The following is a 19,100-nucleotide window of genomic DNA, read 5'->3' as shown; positions in this document are numbered from 1 at the left end:
TGTAGTACATTTTCAAGCTTTTAAAGCTAAAAATTAATTTGTTTGCCTCACAAGGTCCTTTTGTTTTCATAGGCAAATAAGAGCGCTGCATGTTGTTCCAACGAAAACATAAAACGAACTTGAAAAAGTTTACACTGTTTGTGGCATTAATTAACGCAGGTGTCGTATTGTTATGCTTTGCACACACATTCATTAACGTGTAAGCATGAACAGTTAAGCACACATGCATATGTAGGTATGTATGTACAACTGAAACCCAATCTCATGCATTTGTATGTCTTGTTTTAAGCATTTGTTAAAGGCAATAAACATTTTCGGCAAACAATAATATTTACTGGAAACCAAATATTCTAAATTTGGAAATAGATGCGATTTCGTTTTATTCGCTGGTGATTTAATATAACTGAAAATTTATTTTTCCCGATAGCTGGTATGCCCCACCAATTTAAAGAGCGTTATCTTAATTTATGTCGGGTTGACAAATAAGTTCGTGGAATTTGTCCTAGCTCCCCTTAGTTTTCATGAGTAGGGGGAGAAGGGAGAAAACGACGGTCTACCATTTCAGAAATGGAATTGTTCTGGTGCCTCTGCAGACATTTCTTATATTTCCGCTTCGGTTGCATACTACTTTTCATTTTCAAATCTCAGTGGGTTGCAGAAAGAGGTCACAAATTTATTCAAAAACGAATAAAAAACAAAACAGAATTTCAATCATTTTTAAAGCCATTTTAGTGACAATGTATACCAAAGTTTAAAATACCTCAACACTACTGTTTATGCTGGAAAGCGTTCGAATTACTTGGACCTTCTGGGGCACAACAGCCGTAGAAAGCACGTTTCTATTAAATTAAATCTGACTTTTTCTGTAAATTTTAGAAGTAATACACATACACACACATTCCACTCACCTGTGCTCTGGTGTGTGCTGTATGCTGCGAGTAATGAATAACCGAATGCCAATAGAACCTTTCACAATCACAAAACAATACGTTTGCAGCAAATCAAGAATAATATTATACATATGTATGACGTTTTAAGCGAATCTTGCCATTTGTAAACCCTTTCATTTGCGGTTCATTTACTTAGAGCTTGCTGCTTGGAAAATCATTGAGGCTACTAATGCGAAATGGGGCGAATCCTTGATTTTCCACCAGCATTGTTGTTGGCTAACAAAAGTATACGAAAGCCTCAATTACAAATGAAACATTCTCAACTCTTCTAACCTAGAACAATCAATCCAAGCGAGCCATTTATTCGTCCATTCAAATACGCTGTCATCGACAATTCAACTTCAACCACTCAGCCACTCAGCCATTGAAGCGAGCATTTTGCGGCTGTCAGCAAAACAAATCTTTACAGTCAGTCAAAAGCCCGAATTAGCACAGAACGGGTTCTAGCGCGCGCTTGTGCCACAGAACACGCACACACGCATACGCGTACGCATACATGTACACTGCCCAACTCATTTCTTGCATAAATTAATACAGCCGCTACAAATCCGCCTGCATCTGCCGAGTTTTATGCGATAAATCACATGTCGGTACATAAATGAAAGCCAGCAATCATCGAATAAAAGCCACAAATATACACGTACACATGTACTCACATATATGTATGTACATGCGAGTGTATAGCATGTGTGGGAGGCTGAGTGAGTGGTTTGGAGTTAGGCAACTATGACAAGCCGTTTTTCAATGGCTTCGAGCTTAGAATAAACACGTTCGCATGTGGGCGGGTGTGCGCACCGGTGCGTGCGCCAGCAGTCGCTCCGCCCACCAACGTCTCATACAAGTAAGTAACAACAGCGTCAAGCAGCGTCGCATAGCGTACCAAAATTTTCATGAAATCACGCTGATGCTTTGAAAGCGCTCAAAAGCCGAATGAAGAACCAGCGCACACAACACAAGGCAAGCGAAAAACTGTTAATGATAAGGCAAGCTAATGAGCTCATTGTAGCTTTTAAGTTTTTTTTCTCGACATTTTTGCTTTGGTCTTTTTAGTCACCGCTCGAGCCGAGCTGTACGCGATTTTAATTGGGTAAAAAAGTAGCAGCAAATCCCAAATTGTTGTCAAAAGTTGAGGCCAAAAATGTTGTGTGTCTACTTTGAAATGTCATTGTGTGTATAATACTAATTAAACACATCAACTGTCTAATTGCTTAAATTGCTGGATTAAAATGCGGTTGCTCTGTGCTGGCGGCGTCATTTGGGTTGCTCATACGCCGCGTACGCCTAGTTGAGCACTTAAAATGGGACACAGACACACACGCGCCCACTTCACCACTGCTGCTGTAGTCGAGTTGGTGAGCATGTTTGTGCTTTTGTAGCACTTAATTTTTACAATTGTGTTAAGTATCAACAGCAACATTGTTAATGTGCTGAAACATTCATTAAATTTCTAGTGCCGCACACGACATGCTAGTTGTTGCACCGATATTATTACGCAACTGTGCTGAGTCGAGACGAATTAATGGTAATTAACAGGCCTTTTGAAGTTTATTGGCGACTATCTTCATAACGATCGATCACCATATTATTAGAAACATTTCTATTCGTGATCTTCTGTTGTGGTAGTAAGGAAGTGACAGAGTTCGATATCAATCAAAGAAGAAGCTTTGACTCCAACAGATGTTGATGTTATAATATGCCAAAATTTTTGTTACTCTTCGTATGGCAATACTTGAAAGTATCTTTCAAACCTTTCTCGTATTCGCCACAAATTTCCCTTATTTAAGTTCGACACAGTGCCCAACATGCTACTCGCCTACTTAACTGTTTCAAAACGTCAAGAGTGAACTTGTGCGCCAACTAATCCCAAGCAAATGAAATTCAACGCCTACTCTGTATCCAATCAAGCAAATCAACTAACACAAGTAACCACTCGTCTGTACCGCATTTTGGTGAGCCACAACTCGAAAAGGGTCAACCAAGCTTGCTTTGCTCACTCACTTACCAATTTACTCAATTGCCTGTTTCCCATTTTCAGTAAGCCACAGCGAGTAGGTTTACTATCACTGCTTTTTCTCTTTTTATTACATATATTCGAAGAAAATATTGTGTTAGGAGCGAGGCGTTTTGTTGTTTCATCCAAAATGGGAGGTAAGAGTTTGGCCAGTGGGCTTTTTTTAGTTTTTCCTGTTTTGCACACTTTTATTAAAGCTTGGGGCATAACTACATTTAATACTAGCATACATTGGGGCATTTACTATTTGATTTCTTTAGCCATGTGAATGTACATATGTGTGTGTATTCAAAATTTCAGCGTTAATCAAGCAACAACTGCTATGGATTCCTCAACATCACTCTCTTATTTTATCCTCTCATAAAATTCTCAATTTCTTTGAAAGAATTTTACAGACGCTTGATCTATTCGCTACTGAAACAGCTGCCAGCCAGTCTTCTGGTTTTTGTTGATTTGGTTTCTCTTCAGAATGTACATATCAAAACGCTAATAATCGGTCTAAGTTAAGTAGTGCGCCACTTGGCCCAATCTCATGGCAGTCGTCGGCAAAATAAAACATTAGTCGTTAGCCACGTTTTGGGAGAAATGAACAACTCACAGTTCCACTTGATTGATTTAAACTCTACTATATTTTTGAGCTAAATCGAAAAGCACTACACTTCCTCGATCACACTAGGATTATTCCGGCTCCATTCCACCTAGCATAAAAAGCGTGCTGACATTGAACTTTATTAGTTCGTGTATTCCGGAACCATTCAGCTACCTTTTAAGTGCCTAGGGAAACCCCTAAAACCAGAATTTATTGTCGACAAATTTTGTGAATTAACACACATACATACTTACGCATATATGTTGAACAAAGTCAAGATTGAACACACAAAAGAAAATCAGCTTGCCAATTACTTCCATCGAACCCCATTTGTGTCCACTTTGTGTGTTTAAAATATAAATATTTATATGCGCCAAGAAGCAGCGAACTCGTGCTCCTATCTGTGCGTTCACTATCCACTACAATCGGACCGACGCCTTTGTAACTGCTTAACACCGAGCGGATGCATGAGCTTCCACACAGCAGGATTAGCTTCAATTCTCACATCCACTATGTTCAGCACTGTGTGTTTGTGTGAACACGCTGGAGACACACCAACACATATGTACGCAGGCATGCAGTGTAAGTCACGTTGGACTTTGAGGAGAGGTATTTTACCTCGATGGAGTAAAAGGTGGAGGTGGAGGTGGATGTGGAGCAAGTAACGAAAATGCCAAAATGTGAAATTTCATTTTCTCGCAAATTGCGGATTATTTAGCCATAAAGAGGGCAACTTGAAACCAATTTAAATTTTTAAGCAGCAGCAGCAACGAAGCCAAATGCTAACCGTTTGTGTTTACGAGACCAAAAGCTATGCGGCCAATCGCTTCGGTGGTGGTCTTCCACTTTTCGCCTGAGTGGAGAAGGATGAAGGCACTTACCTGCAGCACAAGTGGACAAGCAATGAAGTGTGGAGCGCCCAAGGGCTCTGAAAGGATGTGTGGCAGCGCATAAACTTGAGCTCGAATGTGTTGTTATACTTTTCATCACTATTTGTCCACCGTGTTCTGCTGACTGAATTTCTTATCAATTTGTTGCCAGATTGGCTCTCATTTCCTCAACGATTTTACGATCCTTTCTGGACATATTTGCACACACTCACACACACACACATACACGCAGAGCTGTGTAAACGAATACATATGTCACATAAAAGTGCATATGACCATTGATGTTGCCTTGAGCTCTCAGTGAGCTTAATGCCCTTTGCTTTCACTTTTCTGTTACTTAACCACTTACCTGATTTTCTGGTTATTGTTTCCTTTCACTTTTCTCGATTTTTGCTTTCTTTACATACCGTACATACATTTGCTCACTGCTCAGTCTATAATATTTGTGTTTGCCATCTCATTTCAGCCCGACTTGGCTGTGCAGAAGAAGCGCAACCGTCTTCGATTGCGTATCGGCAAATTCGGGGCAGCTCACGCCAGCACCGCCGTCGGCCAAACAACGCTCGGACTGGTCGAAGGCAACTCAACGAACACGGTGAACACCGTGGAGGACACCGAGTTCAGCAGCAGTAATGTGGACAGTAAGAGTCGTGCGGGCGTCGAGTCGACCACGATGTTTAGCAATAATCCCGAAGAGGTGAGTACGGATAACAAATTTAAGGTTATGTTGAACGCTCCCTCTGTGTGCACCTGAATGCCAGCTCATCCCTGCGTGTGGCAATAAGCCACGCACAAATACAAATTTTCAGCACGAGACAAAGGGCCGTTTTGGGATAATTGGCGTAATGTCAAGCGAATTTCAGTCACAAACAAACATTTAAAGACAGACCCAGTTCCGGCACTAAATAATAAATTTGCCTAAGGGATTTACGACTGCAATTTGTGAAGCTACGTAAACTTTGCACGCCAATTAAAAAAAATATAGAAATTGTTTGCAGGCATCAAATAGATTTTGAGACAAACTGAAAAAATAAATAAATTTAAAGAAACTCGCAGAAAGCTCAAGAAGCAGTAATAACTTTTGTTTACTTCTATGTTTGCGGGATTGCACAATATTGACTAGCATTAGGTCAAAATCTTTTTAGAAAAGTTATTGGAAAATATAGGCGGAGGAAGGTGTTGCGATTCTTGATCTGATTATAACAATCCTTAACAATTTAAAAAAGGTTGTGTACGGCATTTAGTAAGAAATTAGCACTTTTTTTATTTTCCCATATGCACACATATACACATATAGCCCGAAATAAGTAAATGCTGCACTAACTACATGTCTGCTACATATAAGCACCTAATTCTTTTTCCAAGTCAGTCAACTAGCCCAAACTAATCTCGAATTTAAACACTCATATCACTTCTTGTATTTGTGCAGCTCCAAAAGCCAAGTAAATGTTCCGCAAAGTCAATAAATTTGAACGGATGACAGTAAAATTTATTCAAGGCATCAATTTCGAATCCCTTAATTTGTTGTTTACACTTGAACTTTGAAAGTCGCCTCGATTTTCTTAGTAGTTTAGTGGCTTTGGTAACTCGGCCAGCGTCCCGAGCAATGCACTGCTGAACTTCATGGTTTGGTTAACTTTTAAGCTTCGCACGCTGTAATTTTTAACTTCATGCAAACTGACCTCGAAGGATCTTACATAGTTGGCCAGAGAGAACGCACAAAACTCATGAATTAGCAAGCAGAAGATACTTATGCTGATACGAGTACATGTGTACTATATATTAATTTTGGCATTAGGCGCCATGAATTCACACTAACTTTATAATCGCTTTACTCGTACGGTACAAAAATTTGCAATTATCACTCATTAAATATAGTGTCAGTTGAGATTTATTTTTATTAAACTTTCCGCCTTCTTGCGCAATTCAGCTATTGCCAGATTCAGATCTACTGAAAAGTAGGAGCGGGCGGAGCGGAATCACCACACATTACGTCTAGTAAGTTTTCTTGTGAGTTTCTCACACAGTTATGTACTGAGTACTGAGATGAGTGAAATTTATATAGAAATGCTCTCAACGTATGTCCGACGGACATTTAGAGCTGACAACAACGACTTTTGTTGTCTCTCATTCGCTGAAGGATAAACTAATCCGCTTCCCATTGACAACTTCAACTTCATCTGCAGCTATGGTTCTTGGTCAGAGTCATCCTGGGCTTGAATTAAGTAGCTTTTGTTTTAAGCTTATTCTATTAACCGTGACAGAGGCATCCATTTATTGGATAATAATTAAATAATAATCTTTAAGCTTTCAGCTGCCTTGGAATGAAAGGTGATTAATTCTAGCAATTATTTAACCAAATTACCTTGAATTGAAAAAAGAATACTTATTTTCTCTAGAAGTGAAGTGTGTGAAGTTGATAAGTATCATTGACGGTGCATTGAGCCCCGTTTCTTATAACTAATATCTAACGTCAGCCTGTTGAGTCCATCCCAATCCCAAAGTAATTCTCTCAGCCGCCACTTCTCATTTCATCGAGTTCGGCGTGAACGTCAAACGCAACCGGGTCTTATTTCGATAATTTGTCTACACCTAAATGCGTTGGTCACAATTCGGAAAACAGATAAATGACCTTCAATTGTCTGTCATTGTTTGCGCAAATCTCCATGTGCGGTTTGAAGTAAATATGTATTTATTAGGAAGCCTGCTGTTCAAGCAGCGCACAATTTTTCACAATCAACATTCGACACAGAACAAATATTTGCCTTGGCAAGGTTTCTGCCAACGCACCAGAGCCAGACAACGGACCAGCGATGGACTCATGGCAAACTGTTGGAAAAACTGCCGCGTTGCTCGCCCCCCACATCTACATGCGCACTAATTCACTTTAGCATTTTATTTGATATTTTTTATGCGCTGCGGTTTGCCTCACAAATTGGCAGAGGATGGAAAAATAAAGGTATGGGCGGATAAATATATTATGACATTTCAATAAACAACCGAAATCAAATTGTAAGGCCAAGCATAAAGTTGGGGTCACATTTTGCACACAGATATATGGATTGCAGTTAAATTGAGTGAAATATTAAAGCCGGTGGAAGCAAGCAAAGGTAGCTGAGCTCACAAAAAGGAGCTGTCGTCATGTCTCACTTGATATTAAAGTTTCAACTAACATAAATTGCGACTGTGTTGGACCACACCAACGCATTCCATGCACCCAAAACCTTCGTTGAACTCTGATCTATGTACATTTGAGCAGTGATTAAACGTATGTATGTTTTGTGTAAGAACTGTTCTCTTTTTGGATAATTTCACAGTAAATTTTAAACATGCGCTCGCCATGTCGAAAATCGAACAAGTAAATGTACCTTCCACTAAGGAAATGTGGATAAGCGTGCATATTAAATTAATTTTACGCCAGACCGCCTCAAATATGTGCCGAAAAAGCGCCCTTGCACTAAATTAAACATAAATACGCACACACACATTTACATAAGCACTGACAGCAGGCGGCAGTCACATATTTACTCGAATTAGTATAAGATTTGCAAGAGTGCATAATCCCCACCTTATTATTATCTTATGTAATGCGCATTGTATGCTGTATATAATGATAACTCGCGATGTGAAAGCGGACAGCGTGAAAAAGTAATGAGCGGAGAGTAAGTGAACGCCACTGAGCTGGTGCCTGCGTGTGGGTAACGTATACGCCAAGGCATATTTAATATCGCCAAAGGAAACTGTGCCGCTTTGCTGGCATATAGCGACAGCAAAAGTTAACAGAGTCAATATTAAAAAACATAAAAACAAAAAAAAACAGCGCGAAATCCCACTGCAGCCTCTCGTTCCGGGTTATTGATAGCGGACAGCGCGACCCTTCAAACAAAATGTACATTTATTTCACGAATATACGAATACTTGCGCCACTGGAAAAGTTCACTATTGCAATATTTTTTATATTTATATTTTCGGGTGGCATTAAAATAAAACACTTGTTTTTTGGAGCTCTGACCTAGCCGATGTTGGGATACTCATCGCTCATAACCTCAAACTTTTGTGGTAATCATGTGCCGTTATGCATACAATATTCCTGCGAACCGCGGCGCCCCATAAAAGTGTCATTGATGGCCGTGATGAAAATTTATATTAAGAATACTTGTTGTAAAAATCTGCTCCGCTAACTGACGGCGAAGGCGCGCAACGCACACCTCGTAAACCCGCAATAATATCGATAACACTTGAACGGCGATCAACAACAACAACCACAACAATAACAGCGCTGAAAATAACGTAAAAACGGAATAGCGGAATTGGCGCTGAGCTCGTGCCACAGACGTTGCTGGCACAGCAATGCCAATTTCGTCGTCAAATGACACCCACAAACACACGTACTAGCACGCACTGGAGTGTGTGTTTGCGAAGGCGCGTACACGTTGGTTTCCGCAAATAAAAATGGAAATAAAATGAAATGAATTTACTGAAATACAACATTAATTTGATTAAATTGAGCGTAAGATACAAAAGCGCAATGTTTGATTGGAAGAGGCGCGCACGGTGTGGGGAAGCTCCCCTCGGAGCATGGAATTATAAACTTATTTATTCGGGTGCCGTGCATAGATGGACTGAGGAAGATGAAGCAAACAAATTGCAATCAAGAAAGAGAAACGGCGACCCATTTCTAGAAGAAAGCAATATTAATAATATAAATACCCAACTTCAGACTTACGCTATATAAGCTTTAGGTTTGAGATTAGATTACGAAATTTTTAATTTTTCTTTCGATCGCTGGCTTAGTTTAGGTTATGAAGTGAGCGCCCATATCCATTTATAATTTCAATTGGTTAACGGTATTTGTTCATTTTGTGATATTTCTTTACTAGCATACGCCAACGGCCTGCAGTGACATTGTCCTTCATCTACTTTTTAAAAATTACTTAATCACAGAGATTCAAAAATTACTCTTTTGGAGACACCTCAGCTAGAAACTCCTCACCTTCAATAGTTGACAACGTTCTTTGCCAGTTCAAGGAAACACTCTTGCTAATTGTGAGTGAAATGCTCTTAATTATTATTAATTTATGAGCAGCTGTGTGTGTGTGCTTATTACGATGTGGTTTTTATCTGAGGAGTCATAAAATTTTAACCTGTAAAGATAAGTTCCATAATTCATGCACGAGCTGATTGAGTTTCTTAAGATGGACTGATTTCTAAAATTTATGAGTGCAGTTTGTTTGATTTGTGCGACCAACTCTGACTGTGAATGGGCTGCAGGACTTCGGCTCGCACACCTTGAAGCAACACTTTAGGGAGTAGTGCAAAAGTATTTAAAAAGTTTTACCTGTTCTTACGTATGTATGTTATGAAAAAGAAAAGATGAGAGCTTCCTTAACTGAGGCTAATACCTCTGATTACAACAATCATACCCTTACTTTGGCTGAGAAACGATGTGGTTATTTCGGTGTTAAATACTAACACCAAGTACTTGTAACGGGTGATCCAAATAGAGGTACTTTTATCAATAGCCTCTTTTGATAGATCACGCGTGAGTCGTGTCAAACTGTCATCTTATTTTTGTTCAGTATTGTTTGGCATTTCTTCATGGAAAGATTACACCTGAACAACGTTTACAGATTTATTACGAAAATTCACGTTCTGTAAAGCATGTATTTCGCACGCTTGGCTCGGCCTACTGAGCGTACTATTCGCAACACCATCACCCATTTTGAAACTCAGCATTCATTATCGGATAATATGCGACCAAATAGTCCACGTCCATATCGCAGTGAAGAAAGTATAGCAGCCGTAGCTAAGAGTGTACACGAAGGCCGTAGAGAGTCGATTCAGAGCCGTTCGCAGCAACTCGGACTGGCGTATGGAATGACTTGGCGCAAGAACTGAAGCCACAAGAACTTCCCAAGCGACATCGCTTCGCTCTATGGGCTCTTGACAAGTTCCAAGAAGATCCAACATTTTCGAGCCAAACTTTCTTCAGCGATGAAGCCGGCTCAATGGGAATGTAAGCAAGCAAAATTGCCATATTTGGGACGAAGAGCAATTCGTAAGGATGCAAGAGCTGTCATTTCATCTAGAAAAAACAAAAGTTTGGTATGGTTTTTAAGCCGGCAGAATCATCGGTCCATATTACTTCACACATGACGCCGGTGAGAACGTAACCGTCAATCGCGCCCATGAAAACCGACTAGTTGATGCCTTTAATTGAAGCTCGCGATCTCGGTGACATTTGGCTTCAACAAAACGATGCTACTTCCAACACATCGCTTCAATCAATGGATTTATTAAGAGAACACTTTGGTAAGCAGATAATTTCACGTTTTGAGCCGGTCGATTGGCCACCAAGATGGTGAGGTGCCACATCTTTAGACTTTTTACTGTGAAGATATGTAAAGTCTCAAGTCTATGCGGACAATCCTGCTTTGATTCAGGCCTTGGAGCCAACCATCACACGTCTTGTTGGCCAGTTAACTGTGGAAATGCTCGAACGAGTCATCAAAAATTGGACTCAACGAATGGACAATCTGAGACGTAGCCGCGGCCAACATTTGAAGGAGACAATCATCAAAAAATATAGACCAAAGAATGTTCTTTTCCAGTGATAATATACGGTCTCAATTAAAATTGAAGTTTCTGTGTATTTTCTTTAGAACTGTAGGGAACCTCAAAATGGATCACCCTTTATTTATGATTGCCATTAATTTCACAAAATGGTAGAGTTACCAACATTATCATATTAAAATTAAGCTTTGTTCGAAACTAGACCACAGAAATAGTTTACCGCATTGTTTTCAAAACTATTTTTGAGAATTTCATTGAAAATTGAAATTTATTTTCTTCCATGCACTATTATATTCACAATTGAAAGGATTAAGTTTTTTCCTCGTGCACTTGAATGTATATAGGAAACAAATTTTTTGTCTAACGTTCACAATCCATTCTGCTCTCACTCTACTTTAGATTGCGACCACTTCGACAAGCCAAATATCGACTGTATCCCACCTGGTAGCGTTAGCTAATCAACAACATACAGCATCCAAATCAACCTCAACAGTACAACAGCAGCAACAACAACATAAAGACAGTAGTAGCAATATAAATACAATAACCACGGCGGCAATTTCGGAAGCGACGATAACGACAACAACTTTAGAAAACAATAAGCTGCCTAGCACAACGGCAACAACAACAACATCAACGACTAAAGTATGTATAGTAGCCCCGAACGACAGCAACGGCATAAGCTCTACACACGCTGCGATAAATGGCGGCACACCCGCAGCCACGGCTGCCAACGGCACTGCGGAGGTACTAGAGGATCCTCAGCTCCAGCAGCAGTTGCAGCAAGTGCAACAGCATGCTGACACCGCGACCCCGTCAGTCGGCAGCAAGACAGCACCGCCGGCTGCATGTGCCTCCAACGCCACCACAATCACTTCCATATCGGCGCTGTCGCCACAAACACCAACAACCGCCATCACCGCAAGTAGCGGTGGTGACGAACATCTGCATCCACTGGCGCCCGCAGCGACGCCCCTGGCTGCCACATCCTCCTGCCAACTGACGCCCACACCCAAGCTGAAGCACCCGCAGCCATTATCCAGCATAGCCAATCCCGTACATAAGGTGACAAAACGCAAGGAGACGTTGGAAGCTAAACGTGAGCGAAAAGCGGCCAAAACATTGGCTATCATCACCGGTGCCTTCGTTATCTGTTGGCTGCCATTCTTTGTAATGGCACTGCTATTGCCGCTGTGTGAGACTTGCGAGATTAACGATGGGCTTGCGTCGGTATTCCTTTGGCTCGGCTACTTCAACTCAACGCTGAATCCCGTCATTTACACGATATTCAGTCCGGAGTTCCGTCAGGCGTTCAAACGCATACTCTTCGGCGGTCATCGTCCGGTACATTATCGCAGTGGAAAGATTTAAGCAACAGCGAGCCAGCTGGCGTCTGAACAGTTAACACACAGTAAGTCAAAGAGCTTAATTATTTTTAATTTGTTGAAATGATCATTCTATCATATTCTGCACACATTTGCAGGTTAGGCCAGAATGATAAACTCAAAGTAATGATGTGAATTGGAAAATACTAATAAATAAGTCTTACTTTTAGGTCAGAATCAATATGAACATGAATTATGTATAAATTAGTTGGGAAGTTGTTGTTGCTCTTCACTATCGCCAACTTAAGCACATGTCTCGACTTTTGAAAGCTAGTCTGGGGTGCCACAGTTCAACTAAGATGCTTCTTTTCTTAATGGAGTATTCGGCATTTCAGCTTGCTGACTGATTGGTTTACATACATATGTAAGACCATTTCTTTGTCTCCTACAAACCCCATCCTATAAATCACTATTTTTTTGGATATAAGAAATACCGGCCACACTTTTATTTCTTGTTCAGGCACTATTAAAAATCTATTGCAATCTGAACTGGCTATTTCTAGAATGTACACTTCAATACAAAGGGATTTGTTATAAAATGTCGCAGGAAATGTGACTTCTGACATAAGCCAATCCGAAAGGCGAAGCAAGTGCAGTACAACAAAAAATTTATATTAGCAGCAAAAAGCGTCTAACATGCTAGAAAACACTGCACTCTGGGTCTGTAATTTGCATTGAACCGCAGCAAATCTTCAAATTCAAACATTTCAAACCCCATCCAAAAGTGTAGTACGCCAAAATCGCAGCATGGCATGGCTATCACTGCAATTCCCGCTCCTGCACATTGAAATTTGTTTGTGGATTTATATATACTATAAATTCATGTATATACAAAGATTTAGACGCATGTAGCAGCTTAAAAACTCAAAAACAATATTCATACCCACCAACAAGAATAGTGTACGGTATAAATGCTCTGGTATACAAACTCATTAGAACCAACATTGCGTATACGCAACATCTTGCCAAACCCCACCAAACATAAACAAAGACAAATGAGTAAAATTTTGCAAAAAACGAAAACAAAACACAAAAATGCAGAAAAACAAGAGGCGAAGCAAACCGAAAAGCACTGCTTGCCGCAGAGATCTTTACGTAATTGTTGTTGGCAGAATCACTGGAGCAAATTGATTGCATTTGCGTATCCTCAGCTACACTCCTTAAACAGTTCTTTTTCATGTCCCTTTTGTCAACAAACAACTATTTTGCGAAAGCAATTGCGGAAGCTTTGTTAACAAAAAAGTGATATCGCTTGGGACAGTTACGGCAGGCCATCTTGCTATTGCCCGGAGAAGTGTTGACTACTGTTGGCTGATTGTGTGCCGCAAAGCTCGCCCTACAATAATCTGGTTACGAATTCGCCACCATGAAAGAAAGCTCACAAATTAGAAATCGAAATTACATGAAAAACTGACAATGGACGATGAAACCGATTTCGGTTGCAGACAAAATTAAACACCAAAGCAGCAAATGTGCGGAATATTTTAAGGTAAAGATATATTGAAAGAACTGAAGAAATCTTAAAATGGCTTCTTTAAATATGTGCTCTTTCTTTCTAATTGGTTTCCGCGAATGAGTACTGCACCCTGTCTATGAGCAATGGACAGCCTTCAATCACAACTAAAATTATATGGGAAATATTGAAGATCTTATTTTCGTTTTAATTTTTTCGGTTCTCTGTTTGAAGATAAAAAATAAACTCTGAATAAAGTGCGAATACTAAATATATTTCAATCAACCAAGCAATTTCGAACATACGTACATATTTCTTCCTTACATTATTCTTTTGTGCACGCTGTGCAACTCACTACGCGCCTCCCATTGCTAACAACAACAAATGCCGCTAATGACAGTCAATCAATCAATTTGCATACGTCAAACTGTCGCTGCCGCTGCCGCTGCCGCAGCCAAGCAATCCATTTCGGCGCCTAACACGCCTATTATTAGGATTCAAAACTCGACGAAGTGCCGAGGGGTGCATTTTTCGAAACTTCCGGCTCTGAAGTACTCTGCCAAGTGAGGCGGAAATCCAGTTTACTTGCATCATTCAACGCCAATGGGCGCATAAAATTAATAAAATTTCAGGTCTGCACACCAAAATGCCTTTGCAATTGAAATGTGGCAAGAATGCAGAGATGGAAAGTAGCCGTGTGCGTTTCTTGAGCGACAGTCAGCTTTGGTGACCGTTGCTTTCGTATTTTGCGTAACTTTTTCCTTCTTTTGTAACTGGAAAAGGCTTAGTAGTTTTAGAATGTAAATCAGAAAAACGCATCTGAAACTATAATCAATATCGTTAGAATATTCTCCATAACTTTAGCCTTCGACATGCGGTCTCATTTGTGACTGAAACTCTGAGCATTGTGAGCATTTATAGAGAGCCCCAAGCTCTTCTTTCGGAAAAGTAAATAATTATCGGCATAAATTTGAAACTATGAGGTTTTACAGTCACTTTTCTCAGAAATACTTACTTTTCTCTCCCGGTATAATAACAGGTTTCTAGACTGTTAAGTTTCGAGAGATACTGTATGAGTTGGTTATTTGTTTCGATCACGTGTGCCGTGATTTAGACCCTCTTGAAATAACAAAATTTATCCACTTACTTTACTCATCACAGAGCTTTTGGTGATTGTGCTTTTTGACCTGCTTTATTCGGTGTTTACTACCAACTTATAATACAATAAAATAGGTCACATAAAGTACTATCAGCCGGAATTTTGTGTTAACACTTCTCAATGCCAGTGCCGTTTATTTTTTTTTTTTTTTGTTTTATCAATCCAAAAGTTCTAAGCTTCACATCCAACCTACACACATACTTCACATTCTTGTGTAGAATGGTGACTACACTACGCTCAATACGTTTTTAAAGATTTTCTTTAATTTTTTGCGTTTCGCGCCTACCGAGCCCTTTCCGCAATATACTCGCTCGTGGGTGTGTGTGTAGTATACTTCCTTTACTGGCTGCCGCTCCTGCTCATGCTCTCCATATGCCTTTTCTTATGGCTGTGAAAAATGTCAAATGCTGCTGGGGAAAGTTGGGTCCGCAGGTCAGCAACGCCGGTGTGGGTTGAGTTTGCAGCAGCAGCAACGACAGCAGCACTAAGCGGGCGAACGAGCGACGATATTGGCAATGCTGCGGGATGAGCGAGGAAAATGCGATGAAATAAAATATAAATGAGAATGGCCATGATAATGAGTAGCCGAGTGAAGATGACAGCGCCAGTGATAAAATGCAGATAAAACTTTGCCTTTTCTCCGCAAATTGATAAGAAAAAAGTACTAGCGTTTGAACGAGCGGGCCCCAATGCAAATTTCTATTATTATTTAATGCGATAAGTGATTTCCATATTTTCTTTAATTTCTTTCATTTATCTCGATATGTTTACTGTGCGGCAGTCGCTTGAATATTTAAATATTATATATGAGAGATAACGAGAATTGCCTTTTATGTCAGCAATTCGTTGGGAAAGTGTGTATATTTCTTGGCTAAATAAGGGTCAGTACAAAAGTCTATGGAAAACGGCATTATTAAGTTCCGCACACCAGGTGCTATGTACCCTCCAGTGGACATCTGAGACACATCTTTATTAATGATTTAATTGCGAATATTAATCTCTCCAATGGATCCATTTTGACTAATGCCTAAGGTCCATAACCCATAAATAGGCAAATTTTAAGGCTTTGGTCGAAAAAGACTTGTAGTGTTTCCAAAAATAATCTTTATATAATTGTATTGTTTCTTCAAACTCATTAAAAGTCCACATTTTATTAAATTTTTTACTTATATTTTCAGAAGAACCACCATGAAGCACAGCGGTATTTCTTGGCAGCAACCAAAAACAGTTTTTGTGGTAAAGTCAATAGCCTCTGGACTGAAATGTATAAGATGCAACACCAATCATTGATTATTAGCGATGTACAGTTGTGGGCAATATAACAGAATCGCATACCATATCGTGCTATTTTAAGCAAAACTAAGCGTTGAGGAGATTCCGGCAACATGAAATTGCACTGAAACTAAAACTCCAACATCTCAGCTCAAGAAATGGCTCCCACGGTTGGCACTCTCCCCGCTGTAAATCCGAGTGCCACGACTAATGGACAAAGCATGTAGTTAGGCTCCAGCCAAGCTACCTGAAAGCATAGGTCATTCATCATCACACCCCTCTAGTTATCTTAATTAAAAGTTATATAATACTTACGAAGTGCATCGTAAATAGGTTATTGTAAAGAAACTGTTTTTCTAAAATATAAGTGTTGCATACAATTTGTTTAACATTGTGTATGTAAGGCACATACCTACTTTTAAGATAACAACAACAACAACTGAGAACTTGAATAATGCAAATTAAGAACGAAAACAATTAGGAATGCTTCAAATATACATACACACCGACACACCCACACATAAACACGTGATTTTGTTCAATACTACTCATAAATAGTTGTATACTAGTTACTAAGCAGTTACATAGATTTGTATACTCGTACACACACACATATACACGTATTATGCATGCATAGACATGGCAATGCATGTCTGTGTGTAGGTATTTATATGAATTGTTGACTGTAGAATTAAGCTGAAATGTTAGTGTAAAGCAAACACAATAATAAGTGTTGCCTCTGTACAGTCCAAGCCAAACTCACTTAGCAAAATAGCATAAATACTAGTAATTATAAGAGTTAAACATAAATTGTATTGCTAGATATTGAATAAAAAGCAAATAGCGTTAAGGCCCAAACCTTAATAAATGCGCGAAAAATGGATTTCTTTAAATATTTGCATATGGCTGCAACTCGCAGACTAAATCTGCATAAATGTACACAATAATCTAAAGTTAATGGCATTAATCAAACGTTAGTTAATTACTAAAGTGTAATTTTTCGGGAAAATGGGTACTACTACTGATAATAAATACCGTGCAGATGTGTTAAACAAATGTAAGAAAATTGCTTAACATACACATATGTACATACTTATTAGCATACTCTTATTACTCTCTTATGTAGTTAAACTATTTATAAATGCATTCTTAATACAATTGAGGTTAGATATCCCTTAGAGAATGGCTCCAACAACACGTACCCACTGCACATACACACATACATACATACATGCATCTAAGTAAGGCGCTGCTGGGCATTCGGAGCAGTGCCAATAATAAATAATGCAGTTCAATCAAAAGCAAAAATACTCATGACAGCGTGCAGACCACAAGCTGCGCTGCGAATGCAAAGAAAATTCAGAAAATCAAAATACATTAGCTCAATTTCAAAACCCCACAGTTAAAGTTAAGTTCATGCATAGCTTGATACACATATACCGAGGACCGAGGCGCGATATCGAGTGAGAGCGCCTTCAAAAGTCGCGTTGCGTCGCATCGAAATGTCTGCCAGGGTGACACGGTAGGAATAGCCGGGAACTTATGTAAGTATGTCCGGGTCTTGCGCCTGCCACGAAGTGTGGAAGCAGTAGCGGGTGAGCCGGCAAGCGGTTGCGCTGTATGAAGATGGTGCAATTGAGTCCGGCTTATTTTCTGCGATTTGTCGCAAACACAGAAACCAATTAACGGCACTTTTGTACACTTTGCTCAAATCGTACGAAGTCTTCAACTGTTAGCGGTCAACTATTGCTCTCAACATTGGTTCAGTTTGCGAAATAACGCACACACACAGCCTAGGACTCATAATTATTTTCGATGTTCGATATACACTTGATGAGAATCACATCTAGAAGACAGTTAAGTGTGTCTTCAGAGAATTTAATTTTTTCTTATTTTTCCATAATTTTATTTGATGATTATTTTTAAGATAACAGTAAATTATATAATGATTTTGTTTGTTATTTTTAAAACTAAGTTGCCGGTGGCTTCAGCCCCAATAGCCTCCGGCAAGCACCTGATTTTAGCAAAAACGACTTTTTAGCTTAAGTTACAAGGCGATTTCCATTTATATTGTGCGCCAGTAAAAATTTCAAAAATTAGAGGTTTCATTCACTTATCATTAAGTGGTTATCGAACGTTGATGCTTTTTTTGTAATTTATACATATATATACATATGTACATACATACACATGATTCTGTAAAAAAATTATAACCCTTCAAAGCCACTAGCGAAATATCTAAAGTATATCAAATCTCATTCTATCACTGATACTCCTAACCTTAGAGAAATTTAAATCATATACATACATATATGTACATATGTACATACATACCTACTTATATACATATGTATACATAAGTAAGTAGGTTACTAATAAATATGATTGTTCAACACATGTCGCACAGACTGTAAACCATACTTATACTTAAACATAATTGTAACTAGCATTAATTACAACAAAAATAGACGAATGAAATTAAAATACAATATGAAATATAAATAAATTGTACTGTGCTGCAAGAAAACTTCAAAATGGTGAACGCGCCAAAGCGAGAAAATAAATTATAAAAGAATTATTGTAAAAAATCAAACAACCGTTTTTCACTGATTGCTGCAAAGCTGGAACGGACTCATTATTACCGTCCAAGTGACTGTCTATTATTGGTTGTTCCGAAAGGTAAGCAATGTCTGAAGAGTTTTCAGTTGCAGTAAAATTGCTCTGATTCAAAGGTAAGTAAAATTATAGATTTCTGTACTTTTGGGTTTTAACTATGTGGAACTGTTTCCCAACCCAAAATGATTTTAAAATTCTTACA

The 19,100-nt window shown here is 39.2% G+C and overlaps 1 protein-coding gene across 3 annotated transcripts in view; it reads left to right on the top strand.

Moving 5' to 3' along the window:
• Positions 1-18,872, top strand: part of LOC120771069 (5-hydroxytryptamine receptor 2A) — a 137,686-nt gene extending 118,814 nt beyond the window's left edge. For all 3 annotated transcript variants that reach the window (XM_040098878.1, XM_040098880.1, XM_040098879.1), the window contains 3 exons: positions 4,907-5,137; positions 11,413-12,424; positions 16,189-18,872. In XM_040098878.1, the coding sequence (XP_039954812.1) occupies positions 4,907-5,137; positions 11,413-12,384 (1,203 nt within the window). In that variant the 3' untranslated portion in view covers positions 12,385-12,424; positions 16,189-18,872. The remainder of the gene's footprint in view (positions 1-4,906; positions 5,138-11,412; positions 12,425-16,188) is intronic.
• Positions 18,873-19,100: the final 228 nt, after the last annotated feature.

The sequence above is a fragment of the Bactrocera tryoni genome, chromosome 3 (genome assembly GCF_016617805.1).
Source record: "Bactrocera tryoni isolate S06 chromosome 3, CSIRO_BtryS06_freeze2, whole genome shotgun sequence".
In the NCBI taxonomy this organism is placed as follows: Eukaryota; Metazoa; Arthropoda; class Insecta; order Diptera; family Tephritidae; genus Bactrocera; species Bactrocera tryoni.
This window is presented reverse-complemented; position numbering and strand designations above follow the sequence as displayed.